This window comes from Chinchilla lanigera, unplaced genomic scaffold, assembly GCF_000276665.1.
Source record: "Chinchilla lanigera isolate Chin_1 unplaced genomic scaffold, ChiLan1.0 scaffold00077, whole genome shotgun sequence".
NCBI lineage: Eukaryota > Metazoa > Chordata > Mammalia > Rodentia > Chinchillidae > Chinchilla > Chinchilla lanigera.
The window spans coordinates 5,480,328-5,495,562 of NW_004955478.1; the positions used below are offsets into that span (position 1 = coordinate 5,480,328).

The window sequence follows — 15,235 nt, forward strand, 5'->3', positions numbered from 1 at the left end:
AGCATCACACTGATTCCAAAATTAGACAAGAGTCCAACCAAAAATAGAAATACAAGCCAATATATTTAATAAATATGGATATAAAAATCTTCAACAAGACACTGGCAAACCAAATGCAACAAATCATCAAAAAGATCACATCATGACCAAGTAGTCTTTATCTAGGATCCAGGCATGGTTCAATATATGCAAATCAAAAAATGTAACCTATCACAAATAGAACCAAGGACAAAAATCACAGGAGCAATAAAAGCCTTTGGGAAAATACAACATCCATTCATGATAAAAGCCCCAAAGAAAACTGGTATAGAAGGACTTTATCTCAATCTGATAAAAGCCATTTATGACCAATTGACTGCCAACATCATATTGAACAAGGAAAAACTGAAAGCTTTCCTTGTAAATTCAAGGGTAAGACAAGGATCTGTACTATAACCACTCCAGTTCAATACAGTACTGAGTAATCAACAGTAGCAGAGTAATCAGGCAAGGGAAATAAAAGGAAAGAAATAAATGTATAGAAAACAAAGAAGTCAAATTATCATTCTTTGCAGATGGCATAACCCTCTACACAGAAGACCCAAAAAAGGCCACTAAAAAGTTCCTAGAATTAAAAATCAAATTCAGCAATACAAAAGGATACAAAATCAACACTCAAAACTCAATAGTGTTACTGCACACCAATGATGAACTCACTGAAAAAGAAATTAGGAAAACAATGCCGATCATAACAGCATCAAAAAAATTTAATACTTAGGAATTAATCTAAATAAGGAAGTGAAAGACATCTACAACCAAAATCACAGTACCTTGAAAAGGCAGTCAAAGGAGATCTCAGAAAATATAAAGATACTCCCTATTTCTGGATAAGCACAATCAATACTGACAAAATAGTCATACTTCAAAAACTGATATACAGGTTTTATTCAGTCCCAATCAAAATACCAAAAGCATTTCTCACAGGACTAAAGAAAATAATTTAAAATTTATATGGAACCAGAAGTGACCCAGAAGAGCAAAAATAACCCTAGCAACAAGGGCAAGGCAGCAGCTGTTATACTTTGGACTTCAAGTTACAGTATATTACAAAACTATAGTGATAAAACAGTGAAGGACTGAAACCAAATCAGACATGTGCATCAGTGGAACAGAATAAAAGACACAGAAACAACGCCAGGCAACTCAGCTATTCCTTTTTGTTTGTTGGTTTTGTGACACAGGGTCTTGCAGTATGGTTTGGGTTGGCCTTAAACTCACTATGTAGCACAGGCTGGCCTCAAACTCATGGGAAACTGTTTCTCTCAGACTCCCTAATGCTGTGATGTCAGGCAAGCACCACCATGTACTGCTACATTCAACTACTTCATCTTTAACAAATGAGCCAAAAATATACACTGGAGGAAAGGTAACCCTTTAATAAATGGTGCTATGAAAATTGGTGCTATAAAAATTGGTGCTATGCAGATTGAATCTAGACCCATATATATATCACCATGTACTAAACTAAAATCAAAATGGATCAAAGGTCTAAATGCTAAAACAGAAACATTTAATCAGCTGCAAGATAAAGTATGTAAAACTGTTGAAGACATAGGCACAAAAAAGGACTTTCTGAAAAGAAGCCAAATGGCACAAGAAATAACATGAAGAATCAACAAATATCAGAGTAAGAAGCTTTAATACAGCAATAGAAACAACAAACAAAGTGAAGAGACAACTTACAGAATGAGGAAAAGTATTTTTGCCAGCTATGCCTCAGAGGACTAATATTAGAATATATAAAGAACTAGAAAAAATTAACCCCACTTCCCCAAATAAATGACTGAATCAGAACATGGGCAACTGAAATGAATAAACACTTAGAAGAACAAATATAAGTAGCCAATAAATACACGCACAAAGAATGTTCAACATTAGAGACAAGATTTATTCAGGATGGTATGGCTACAGAAGCCTATTCTGGCCGTTAGGGAAATACAAATTTAAACAACACTGAGATTCTACCTTACACCAGCAAGAATAGCTATTATCAAGAAACTAAATAATAACAAAGACTGGAGAGGCTTCAGGGGTACAAGAAACCCTTCTACATTGTTGGTGGGAATGTAAACTAGTACAACCAGTATGGAAATAAATATGGAGAGTCCTCAAACAACTAAAACAAGAAATTTTATTTGACCCAACTATTCCCCTTCTAAGGATCTTCTTGAAAGAATTAAATACACTGTTTGAGTGACACACCCACATCTATGTTTACAGCAGTACAATTCATAATAGCTAAATCTTGGACAGGGCCTATATGTCCACTGACGGGTGAATGGATAAAGAAAATGTGGTATTTATAAACAATGGAGTACTACTTTGTCATCAAGAAGGATAAGCTTGACTCTTATGTAGAAAAATAAATGCACCTTGAGTTCATAATGTTAAGTGAAGTTAGACATACAACTATATCACATGGTTTCTTTTCTATAAAAACATAAAATATAAATATAGAGCAGTATAAAAGATAAACAGTAGGAAGTAGAGAGATGGAGCTTTTGCAGATGGCAAGGGGAACAAGAGGTGGTGGAGAAGGATAATGAGAAGGGGAAGGAGAAAGAAAAGACCTGAGACGTATTATGTACACATACCAACTCCCCACAAGGACTATGTACATTCTACACTGTACTACAAACATGTACTACTAATATATAAAAATTAAACAAAAAATAGAAAAAAAGATCTTCCTTACAAAGGAGTTTTTAAACAGAAAGACTGCACAAAACAGAACTCCTAAAGCTTGCGTCGGCAACATGTTGGGATACAACCTTGCAGCACTCACCTCAGCACAGACAAATGAAATAAGACAAGCAAAATGGAACGAGCATCCACACATGAAAAGGTCTTGGCCAGATCTAAGGAAGTCGGGTGTGAGATTATAACACGGGGTGTAGCACAGAAATGAGCTGCAGTGAAGCAGGGAGGAAGGACGGTTCTACTTTCCTTGCATGACTCACCCCCAGCTCGAGCTAGCACAGCTCAGCAAGTGAGGAGAATGAGCACTGGACTTTTCCTCAGACATCAACACCCAGGCTCAATAAAACTTGGCCTCAAGTAGAATCCCCCACACACACAGCCCGAGGCTCCAAGCTTGCTTAGGAAACATTACTTGGCTCCATCCTACTCACTCCTACTCAGCAGCCACAGAATCCAGTCTGGCCCTAGCAGCAGACGGACCCCAATAGCCCCAGCTTTGGCCTACCCCAAGACCATGCCAGTCTCAGAAACCCAGGCTCCAGGACAATCTGTGTGGTCCCAGACCTGAGGCTGCCACACAAGGCCACAGACTCCAGGCCGGTACCTATAAACTAGAGCCTCTAAACCAAACCTGGCAACTCACCAGCTCTCAGAACAACAGGCTCCAGGCCTGCCTCTCAAACTTAGTCTACCGATACACCCCATTACTAGGCCAGCACCAGGGGTCCTGGACTCCGGAACGTTCCGACTACCAAGTTACACCCCACAGCCCCACGTTTCGGGCTCACCCAGGCACCCAGTCACCAGTCCAGCCTACTGCATTCTTAATATCCACAGACTCAAGTTGAGGCATAGTAAGTGCAGTCCAGCTTCTCCAACTACAATTCAGAGCTAAGTTAACCCACACGGCCTCAGGCTTTAAACTCACCCCTGTTCCTCATCCTCACCACTGACACCAGGCACCAGGATGGTCAATGTGCCCCGTCTTCCGGGTCAGCCAATATCGTAACTCATTGAAAGATCTACGGCCCAGGCCCACTGCAGAATACCTGATGCCAGGCTGGATCCTGTGGACCCAGATTCCAGGTACACCTCTGCAGACCCAGAACCCAAGCCTGCCCCTGTGGATTCAGCCCCCAGGCCCATTCCAGGAGACCCAGACAACACTCCGGCCCCAGCACTTGTCCATTTGTTGAAGACTCGGGCTCAAAGCCCACCCTGGTCCCAGGTCAGCCGCTGTGGACCCAGGCTTCAGGCTGGCCCCTGGGGATAAAGCTTCAGTCTTGCCTTTATGAACCCACGCTGTAAGGTCATGTTCATGGACCCAAGCAACAGGGACAAGCGAGTGGATGTGGGATGCAGACCTAACCTGTAGACCAAGGCCCCACATACCTGCTCACTCAGGCCCCAGCCAAGCATACCTGAACACTTCAGGAGCAAGTCCTCCTCGGAACCACGCCAGAAAACCTGCCCCGAGTCAGCAGACGGCTCACTGGTGAATGGCTTGTGCAGACAAAGCCAGTCTCCAAAGATGAGAATGACTCCCTCCTTCTTTTAAATGCATAACCATGAGTTTAAGACCAAAAATGGGGACAAATGTGATAAAATGACAAGAAAAACCATAATTTCCCCATAGCTGATTTTAAAGAAATGGAAATACATGAACTTTCTGACAAAGAATTCAAGAAATTTAAAGAATTTTTTTAAAGAAAGAACTTCAGGAAAACACAGATAACTAATTCAATATGATCAGAAAAATGATGTTACCAAAATGAAAAATTTAACAAAGAGGGAACTTTTTATAAAAATATCAATCAGATATTCTAGAGCTGAAAATACAATGGATAAAACTTTAAACAGTAATAGGAAACATCACAAGCAGACTTCATTACAGAGAAAAATCTCTAAAAGTCAGTTTATTTGAAAACATACAATTAGGAAATATGTAAAGAAATGAAGAAAGCTTATGGAATTTAAGAAGTGGCATCAAAAACAAATATTCAATTTATAGCATCTCATAAAGGACAAAAGAGAGAAAAAGGGATAAAAATCTTCTTTAAAAATAATAGCAGTAAAATTCTAAAATCTACACACACACATGAAATGTAAGTCCCCAAAGTCAATCTAAACAAGACTGCACCAAAACATAAAACTGTCAGAAATCAAATGGAGATGATTCATATCACAACACAACTGTCAAATATCAAAGATTTTTAAAAAGCAGTAAGAGAGCTAAGTGTAGTGGCACATGCCTGTAATCACACCAACGGAAAGGCTGAAGCAGGAGGATTGCCACAGGTTTGACACAATCCTGGGCTACATAGTGAATTCAAGGCCAGCCAGAACTACTACACACACACACACACACACACACACACACACACACACACACAGAGTGTGTGTGTGCATGTAAGAGAAAGCAGGCAAATCACACACCAGACAATCCTCACAAGGCCAGCCTTTCCTTTCCCAGCAAAAACATTACAGAAGAGGGAGAAGTGGGGTGATACATTCAAAGCACTGAAAGAAAAAGTTGGTGACCAAGAATACTATACACAACAAAGCTGTCTAACTGTATTAATTGTTGTTTATTATTATTTTATAAATCTTATTGTATTTTTTCAAAAAAAGAACAAGTGCAAAATCTGAAAAAGTGAATAAAAAATAAAATGCAAGCTGCACAGACATGAAAAAAAAGAAAGTTTTAAAAAAGGGATTTTCTCAGATAAATAAAGCGAAGGAAGTTCAGCAACACCAAATCAGTCCGCATGAGAAATGCTAAAGGAAATTCATCACATTCAAAGAAAAAGACACTAATGAGTAACAGAAAACCATATTAAAGGATACAATCTATTGGTAAAAGTAAGTATACCATCAAATTTGGAATATTCTAATACCACTGTGCAGGCATAGAAATCCTTTATATCTTTAGTAAAAAAAAGTCAAAACACAAATCCATTAAAATAATAATTGCACTCATTTCTTAAGGAATATACATTGCAAAATATATAAATTATAACACAAAACAAAATGAAAGTGAGTGGCGTAAAGTGTAGTTTTGCAGGAGATCAACGCTGTATTATTCAGCTTCACATTACAACAAAACACTTCGGATAATATAAAGAGAAAAGGTTTACTTAGCTCCATGATTTTGGAGGATCCAGTCTAAGATGAGGCAGCATCATGTCTTTGGGCCTCCGCTCAGAGCAAAAGATAGCACATGTTAGAGCAAAGTGCGCACCTCCTGAGTTAGGAAGCAGAGGGGAGGTGACAGGCTAGGAACTCACAATCCCCTGCAGGGGCATGCCACCTCGGGCCTACTTAGCTCTCACTAAGCTCCCTCTCAAAACAGTTATAGCATTTCCAACAGTGCCAAACTGGGGACTAAGCCTCTCACACACAGGTCTTCAGGGTACACTGCCCACATTCAAACCACAGCAGTTGTTAACACTTTAATTATCTTGCTATAAATATAAGATATATAAGAACATAAAGTGGAAATCACAAAGCAAAAACCTATCATAAATACACAAATAGTAAGAAGTAATTACAATATACCACCAGAAAAATTACCCAATCACAAAGAAACACAAGAAGAAAGGAACAAAGGATACAGAAAACAAGAATGGCCATAGTTATTACCTATCCCATAATTACCTTTAATGTAAATAGATTTAATTCTTCAATCAAAACATACCATGACTGAATGGGTAAAACCAAACCAAAATCCAACTATATGCTACCTATAAGAGGCACATTTTATGTATAAAGATATACAGAGACGGGGCTGGGGATTTAGCTCAGCGGCCAAGTGCCTGCCTGGCAAGCACGAGGTCGTGAGTTCAGTTCCCAGTACTGGAGAAAAAACAAAAAACAAAAAACAACAACAACAACAAAAAAGATATACAGAGACTAAATGGGAAGGAGCAGGGACAGTTAAACAGACTATTTACATAGACTTTAAATTAAAACTGTAAAACAAGATAAAGACAGTCATTATATAGTGATGATGGGCTCAATTCATCAAGAAGATACATTATTTGAAAATTGTATATAAGGACACAGCATAGGAGGACTTAATATAAAGAAAATGTCAGTAGATATGAAGGAAACCTAAACTATAATACAGAGATAACATTGATAATAATGATAATAATAATACAATGATAACAGGGAACTTTAATATGTCACTTTTAGCAATGACCATATCATCCAGACATAAGATAATTAAGAAAACATCACACTTGAACTACTTTAGACCAAGTGGATCTAAAAGATAGATAAGGGACATTCCATCCAACACCAGCAGAATATTGCATTTTCTCAAACACAGAATATTCTCTGGCACAGATCATATATGTTAAGCCACAAAACAAGTACTCACAAATTTATGATTAAATTAATAACAATATCTTTTCTGACCACGATAGTATAAAACTAGAAATCAGTAACAGGAGGAAATTCAGAAGGCTAAAAAATACATGAAAATTAAACAACATGCTCCTGAACAACCACTGGGCCAAAAAGAAGTTAAAATTCAAAATTAAGAATGGAAATACAATCATTATAGGAGGTATATATATGTGTGTGTGTGTGTGTGTGTGTGTGTGTGTGTGTGTGTATATATATATATATATATATATATATATATATATACTTTATATCATTAAGGGCCTATACTAACAAGAAACAAAAGATCTCAAGTAAACAACTTACTATTAAAGTTAGTAGAAGAAAGCCCAAAGTTAGTAGAAGAAAGAAAATTGTGAAGATCAGGAGAAAATAAATAAAATAGACTAGAAAAAGAAATAGAAAATATGAATAAAACATACGAAGGTTGTAAAAGATAAACAACAACAAAGAAAGCTCCACAAATCAGAAATGAAAGAGTGGCTGGGGATTTAGCTCAGCGGCAAAGTGCCTGCCTGGCAAGCGCAAGGTCATGAGTTCGGTTCCCGGTACCGGAGAAAAAACAAAAAAAAAGAAAAGAAAAGAAATGAAAGAGACATTGAAACTACACTGCAGAAATACAAAAAGCATGAAAGACTATCATAAAAAATTATTCACCAATAGACAGGCTATTCTGGAAGAAATGGATAAATTCCTAAACACATAGAACCTACCAAAACTGAATCTTGAAGAAACAGAAAATTTCTGGAGATCAAATCATTAACAAAAAATTACTCACAAAGAAAAGCTCACAACCTGATGGCTTCACTGGTGAATTATACTAATTATTTGAAGAAGAATTAACTTCAATCCTACTGAAATCATCTCAATATTAAACAGTTAAACATAAGATTTGAAGCTATAAAACTACAAAAAGAGGAAACAGGGAAAAGCTTCATGGTATTGATGAACAAGGAATTTTTAGATTTGATCCCAAATGTGCAAGACAAATATCTGATAATGGCATGACATCTAAAATATATAATTTTAGATTACAATTCAAACAATTGTATAGAAGGAAAATAATTTAATTACAAGATGGGCTAAAAAAGAAATTCTCTTTAAAAAGATATACGAATAGCTTCCACTTCCAGCTGATCATCAGATTTGAAACTCAGGAGACAGTCTCTCAGCATACCTCCCTAGTAGAGGTAGAGCTGGGACACTCAAGACGGGAGATGGGCATTAAAAAAATATTCAAATGCTGTCTAACTTGCACCATGATTTTATATTTGTACCAAATCAACTCCTTCCTAACATGTACCTTTTATCCTATCTAGAGCCTGAAAATTCCTACTATACGATTATTAAAACTGTGTTAATAATCAGGTACCTTAAAAATATCTCAACCCTACCTCTTTCTCATGCATTCGAGAGACAAAATGGTCATCATGAAGACTGCTGGATTTTCTCAAGCTGAACTTGGGAGTCATCTGTAGAATGAATAAGTCATTTATTTAGTATGCTTCCAGGTCAGGTTCATCCTCAACCCCAAAATACACTTCTAAAATAGCTGAAACCCCCCCAACAGAATACTATTAACATTGGGATATTCACTTGCAAGTGACAGGATTTAAAAAAACTACTATGCTCCATAATATGGATCCATATTATTTTCTATTAAAAAAAAGTTGATGCTTATTTGATTTTTAAAAACTCTGTCCCTAGAAAAAGTCCACTGTAATTCTCACCTACCAGAGAAACTGGGATAGGCGTCTGTCTCAGGTACCGGGGATTCTCTATCTAAAAATTTAAAAATAAAACAAGGACTTATTAATTCTGGAGTTTTAATTCTTTGGCAAAATATATAAGCTACAATTATGCCACCGATATATATAATAACAAATGAAGTACCAAGAGCTATATAGTTTCAAATAGTTCTAATAAAGCAAGCCCAAAAAATTTAAAAGCATGTATTTATATATACAAGAAAATATATACTGTATAAAAATTTTAAAGCAGCAGGTACATAATTGCACTATTCTTTTTCTACTTGAAAATTTTTATAAAAATTATAAAAATAAATAAGTTTTCTTCAATAGTATATTACAACTCAAATGGATAATTACATTTTGCTTCTGTGAAGACAAATACTGTTAATTTATCGAGTTAAATGAGAGTTCTTGACCACTGTTTAGCTTCAACATCTGCTGGAAGAAAACTTTTTAGTTTTTTTTTTTGGTTTTTTTTTTGTTTTTTTTCCTCCAGTACCGGGAACCAAACTCACGACCTTGCGCTTGCCAGGCAGGCGCTTTTGCCGCTGAGCTAAATCCCCAGTCCCGAAAACTTTTTAAATAATATTAATTTTGAGGAAAGCAAAAGAGGACCATGTTGAATTTTTGTGGAAAGAACTGTAAAATCTTAGTTACGTGTATTTGGGATTTGCTGAGTAGAATCACAGTATACGACTTTGAAATAACATCAACTATTTCATATAATTTATGAATATTTTTAAAAGAAAAAATGGTTTGTTACATTTACAGAACATAAAAATTATTTTGTGAAGATTAGAATGTAACAAGCTCTGAAAGGTTTTGCTGTCTCAATACTTATTTTTCCACCTTACATAGAAAAAGTATGGTAGTTGGTAAGAGGAGTTTGAGTTTGACCATAGTTTGAGACCATAATGTTAAGTGAAATAAATCAGACACACAAGCTTAACTACGACATGGTTTCTCTTATTTAAGAAACTCATATTAGAGAGAGTACAATAAAAGACAGACAACTGGAAGTATGGAGATAGATCCTTCTCAAAGTAGAAGGGAATCAAGAGAAGGAGTGAAGGGCCGGGGATACAGCTCAGCAGCACAGTGCCTGCAAGCACAAGGTCCTGAGTTCAATTCCTGGTACCAAAACAAAGAAGGAGTGAGGTTGGACAGAGGGAAGCAAAAATGGATAAGAAAAGGAATTGAGATGTGCTGTGTACATGTACCAAGTCCACACAATGAATGTAAACATTATGTACTACACACATGTACTAACAAGTTTTTTTTTTAAAAAAGAAGATACGATTAACCAGAAGACAACATAAGAGATCCTCCAAAGGAGTTACTTCGTGTGTCACACTTGAGGCTACAGTATATTCATTCAACAATTATTTACTGAGAGGTATCTGTAATAGAAGTGTGAGGAAGAATTGTAAATACCTGGAAAGAACAGCAGATTGAAACTACAATGTTAAGTAATCCCAGAAAAGATAAATAGTTGTATAAACACATGATTTTTATGCTGTATTATAAATCTCTTTAATGAACAATTGACTAATGCAAAACTAATGAAAAACGTAACAAAATATTAAAATATATTGTTAGGTTTATAACATTAATAGATTAAAGAAGGAATACAGTCTTCTCAAAAGATAATAAAAGGCATTTTAAAAATTTTACATTCATGATTTTTCAAATACCTTGAGAATATAAATAGAAACACCCTGAAGTTCATAAAAGAAATCTACAAAAAATATATAAGAATCATCACTAATCTAAAACACTGAAAGCATTCCTTTTTATAGTCAGAAGTAATACAAGAAGTTCCACTCTGAATACATTCCTATTCAACACTGTATTGATATCCAAACACTTTTTTCTTTTAGATGGCATCTTACTAAGTTCTCCAAACCAGCCTTAAACTCACTATGTAGCTAAGGCTGGCCTCAAATTTGCAGTCTCTGGCCTCAGCCTCCCAGGTGCTGGGATTATAAAATAAACAGCACTTTCTGTAAAGCAAAGAGAAGGAGAAGGAGTATGGTGGGAAAAGCTAGTATACATATACTACACAGCAACAGGAAAAGGAAGTTTCATCTATTTACGCAGAACCCTAAACAATGCAGTAAAGTACATTTAAATAAATGTTGAGTGTGCTATGCACACCTGTAATGTCAGCACTCGAGGCTGAAAAGCAGGAGGATTGCCACAAGTTTAAGGTCAGCCCAGGGTTCCTTACTGAGTTTGAGGCCAGCCTGGAATACACAAGAACCTATCTCAAAAAAAACCAGAAAAATAAATGAATGGGTGAATGAATGAATGTAAGTAACGAATTAATTATTAGAATAGGACATTTGCAAAGTTGCCAGATGCCAAAATAGTACTGTATATAAAAGTCAACTGAATTTTTATAAAAAAAAATCCAAGAGACTTCATAAAGATATAATATATAATCATAAAATAACACACAATTAATAAAAATAAATCCTAAAAAGACATATAAGCACTTTATGGACAAAACAATTAAGCTACATTTGAAGACATTAGTGACTTGAATCAGTAGAGAAGGAAACCATGTTTTTTGATGGTCTCAATACTGTCAAAAACGTCAGTTCTTAAGTTGACCTAGTGCTTAAATGTGAATCAAATCAAAATCCAAGTAGGAATATATAATAGCTTCACTGTATCCATACATTAAAGAGCTGGAGCAGCCAGGACATCCCTAAACTAAAACATAAAGGTTGGGCAATCTACAGACATCACAAAACTAATAAAAATAAATGAATAAAACCAACTAAAAACAACAAAGAAACTCAAATGTACAGATGATCTTTGACTTACAATGTGATTGCATCCAGATAATAAACACTAAGGCAAAAATTCATCAAACACACCTAACATAGCAAGCCTCAGAGTTTAATAACACACTCCACAGTACAGCATGGCACACCAGATTGTGGCTGGCTGCCATGCCCAGCCTTACTAGAGAGTATCATTAGTTCAAGACCAAAATTCAATGTACAGTTTCTGCCAAACACAGTATCTCATGAGTAAAATACTGTTAAATCAGGGACTCTCTGTATCTGAGAAAGTGATTTGTGAAAGGCCTTGCATGAAAAAGTATTAAGATAATAAAAGTGTATTAATAAATGTTAGAGGGCCAGGGATATAGCTCAGAGACGCAAGCGCCTGCCTGGCAAACATAAGGTCCTGAGTTTGATTCTCAACACCAAAAAAAAAAGTTAGAAAAACTAGATCATTCTTTCACAACATATATGTCGTCCCAATGCATTCAACACTTACAATTTACAGAAATGCAATTTGGAAAGAAAATGCAAAGAAAGACTTTATGATTCAGTGTATAGATTTCTTAAACAAGAAACAAAAAGCATAAACATGAAAGAAATCAATACATTTAACCACGTTAAGTAAGAACTTCTCTCCAAAAAAGATACAAAGAAAGTGACAAGGCAAGGCACAAACTGGCAGACGTCTGCACAAATGATTATTCAAAATATGTAAAGAATGTCTTTAAAACTGAAGGGAAAAACAGGGCAACATACCTCTAGAAACAATGGGGGAAAACCCGAGTTACACTTCATCAATAATGAGTTCTGAATGGCTAACGGACAAATGAAAAATACTTAAAACTATTTAGAAATATGACCAATTTATTTAAAGGAGCTCCTCCAGGCAAGTAAGTTGGCGTACAGGAGATGAGGGGCGCCTCTGCCCCACGGGAGCGAGAAGGCCCACACTGGAAGAGCAGTGCCCCCGACGCAAGGAAGCAACCACCCACCAGCTCCAAGACAGCTCTACACTTGGCTTCCCCACAGCACGCAGCAGCAGAGAAGAGGACTAACGCACCAAACTCATCGCTGATGAGGACAACACCCTGGGTGAGACAGGAGCAGCCAGACCCCACAGCTCCAAACACCCAGCCCACTGCACCACCCCCCTCGGCCTACACCCAGCAGAGAACAGAAGGCTGGTAGCATTGCCAATCTACCAAGAGGAGCAGATACACATTGTTCTCAACAGTACATGGAACTTTCTCCAAAACAGACTACACACTAGCCAATAAAGCAAGTTAATGTAAATGTAAATGAACTCAAATTAAACCACGCATATTATCAGAACAGACTGCAATGAAATTAGAAATCAATGACACAAGAAAACACAAATTATGCAAATGCACGCAAACTAAACAATACACTCTTAAATAAACAATAGATTACAGAAGAAATCAAGGAAGAAATAAGATGGTTTCTAGAACTAAACCACAGTGCCGGTACAACATACCAGAACTTATGGGACACAACAAAACCAGTCCTAAGAGAAGAGCTGACAGCTGAGAATGCACACATCACAAAATCAGAGTGAGTTACAAAAAAATAACTTAATGATACATCTTAAGGTTCCAGAAAAACAAGAACAATCAAAACCCAAAGATAGTTCAAGGACAGAAATTATAAAAATCAAAAATGAAATCAAGACCAAGAAAACAACCATCATTAAGAAATCAAGTAACAAATGCTGATGAGGCTGCAAGAAAAAGGAAACCTACATTGGTGGGAAAGTAAACTAGTACAATTGCTATGGAAATAAGTATGGAGATTTCTCAAAGAACTAAAACTACAAATGTCACTTGACCTGGCTATTCCCCTTCTAAAGGAGTTAAAAATACCATGTTACAGTGATATACCCATACCCATGTTTATGGCTAATCTTGGAAGTGGCCTATATATCTACCAACAGACGAATGGATAAATATAATTGGTGGACTACTGCATTATAATCAATACAGTACTATCCTATCATAAAGAAATTAAACAAGTCATTTATAGGAAAATGGATTCACCTTGAGAACATAATATTAAGTGAAATAAACATACAAGCTTAAATATTGCATGGTTTCTCTTTTGAGAAACTCAAATTACAAATAAGAGCAAAATAAAAGATAAGTAGAGAGATAGTTTTTGAATGAGAAGGGTATCAAGAGATGCAGGGAGAAAGGAAAAAGAAGGGAAGGAGGATGAAAAAAATAATGAAGATACGCTATATACATGTACCAATTCCACACAAGGAATGTAGACATGTACTGCAAACATGTACTAATAATTTAAAAATTAATTTAAAATTAAAAAGAAAGACAAAATGTAAAGGAATATCACAATAAAGTGACAGCTATAATTTTATAGACAGAATAGATTAAATGTTTGGCAAAATCATTCAAGACATGAGAACTAGCAATGGACATATGAATTATTACATGTACTGTGGGAAACACTTTTTAAGTAATAATAATAATGCAATGTATTTGAGTATTATACCAAAAATAGAAGTATGCTGTTTAGTAACAGTACTATATAAACACAGCTTTTTGACAAAATAGAGGCAGTAAATTTCCAGCAGGCACAAAATTACTCTCAATAATTATTTACTGTATGAAGGTATATATACATATATATATGAAAATAAGTAATCATTTTCTATTTTTGAAATTAAATAAACCAGCACAGAAAGTTTTTCAAAGACACAGGCAAATCTGTAAACATATAAAACTCCAATTCATGAAGCAGAATTAAATATAAGAGGGAAAAAAGAAGAGCAAACAGGAATTCTCAAAGATGCTCAAGCTCTAATTTAGTTTAGAATTTAAAACCAAATCCAAGAAAACCATCTGTGACTTATTTTTACCCAGCTCTACATTTATAAGCAGGATAAACTATATTTGTTTAGCTAATTACAATGTAGCATTTCAACTATGAAGAGGTAGCTCCTAGTTCATCTCCCTCATCTTTAAATACCACTAAACAAAGAAATTAAGAATTCATTCTATTATGAATTTCATTTCTCAAGCTGATAAATAATAGAAAACGTCTAGTTTTTAAAAGCAAAAATGAACACTGTGACCTAGTACCAACGTTCTGTTGTTGCTATTCACTTAATACACTGAGTTTTTCTTTTAACCACTTTTAATATGCAATGGGAATTATTCATCATAAAGCATGTTCCTGAGTCTATTTGGGGAAAGTAAGCAATCTATTTTCTGATTTTCTAACAACAGCCAGATGTGCTTTGAAGTTCACTGTTCCCACTTTGTAATCCACGAGTAACACGGATTTGAAGCAATCCATAAACAGTCTCAGCACTGACTTCTTTCATGCTCCTCTAGAAAATTTCTCGTTCTAGCATAATTCTTCAAGGAAAAATACCACAATAAAGAATGTACAAAATGGGAGATAAAGGGGCCTTATGTGAAACATTGACATCTATGAAGTATTGTATAGAAGGCAAAGCCAAAAGTAATTGAATTCCAATAGCATGCTTAAATCATACAT

At 35.8% G+C, this 15,235-nt stretch overlaps 1 protein-coding gene across 5 annotated transcripts in view; it reads right to left on the reverse strand.

The window, feature by feature from the left end:
* Nucleotides 1–15,235, reverse strand: part of Cep112 (centrosomal protein 112kDa) — a 517,700-nt gene that overhangs the window by 414,403 nt on the left and 88,062 nt on the right. For all 5 annotated transcript variants that reach the window (XM_005402141.2, XM_005402139.2, XM_013503230.1 and 2 more), the window contains 2 exons: nucleotides 8,884–8,931; nucleotides 8,544–8,621 (listed from right to left, as the gene is read on the reverse strand). In XM_005402141.2, the coding sequence (XP_005402198.1) occupies nucleotides 8,544–8,621; nucleotides 8,884–8,931 (126 nt within the window). The remainder of the gene's footprint in view (nucleotides 1–8,543; nucleotides 8,622–8,883; nucleotides 8,932–15,235) is intronic.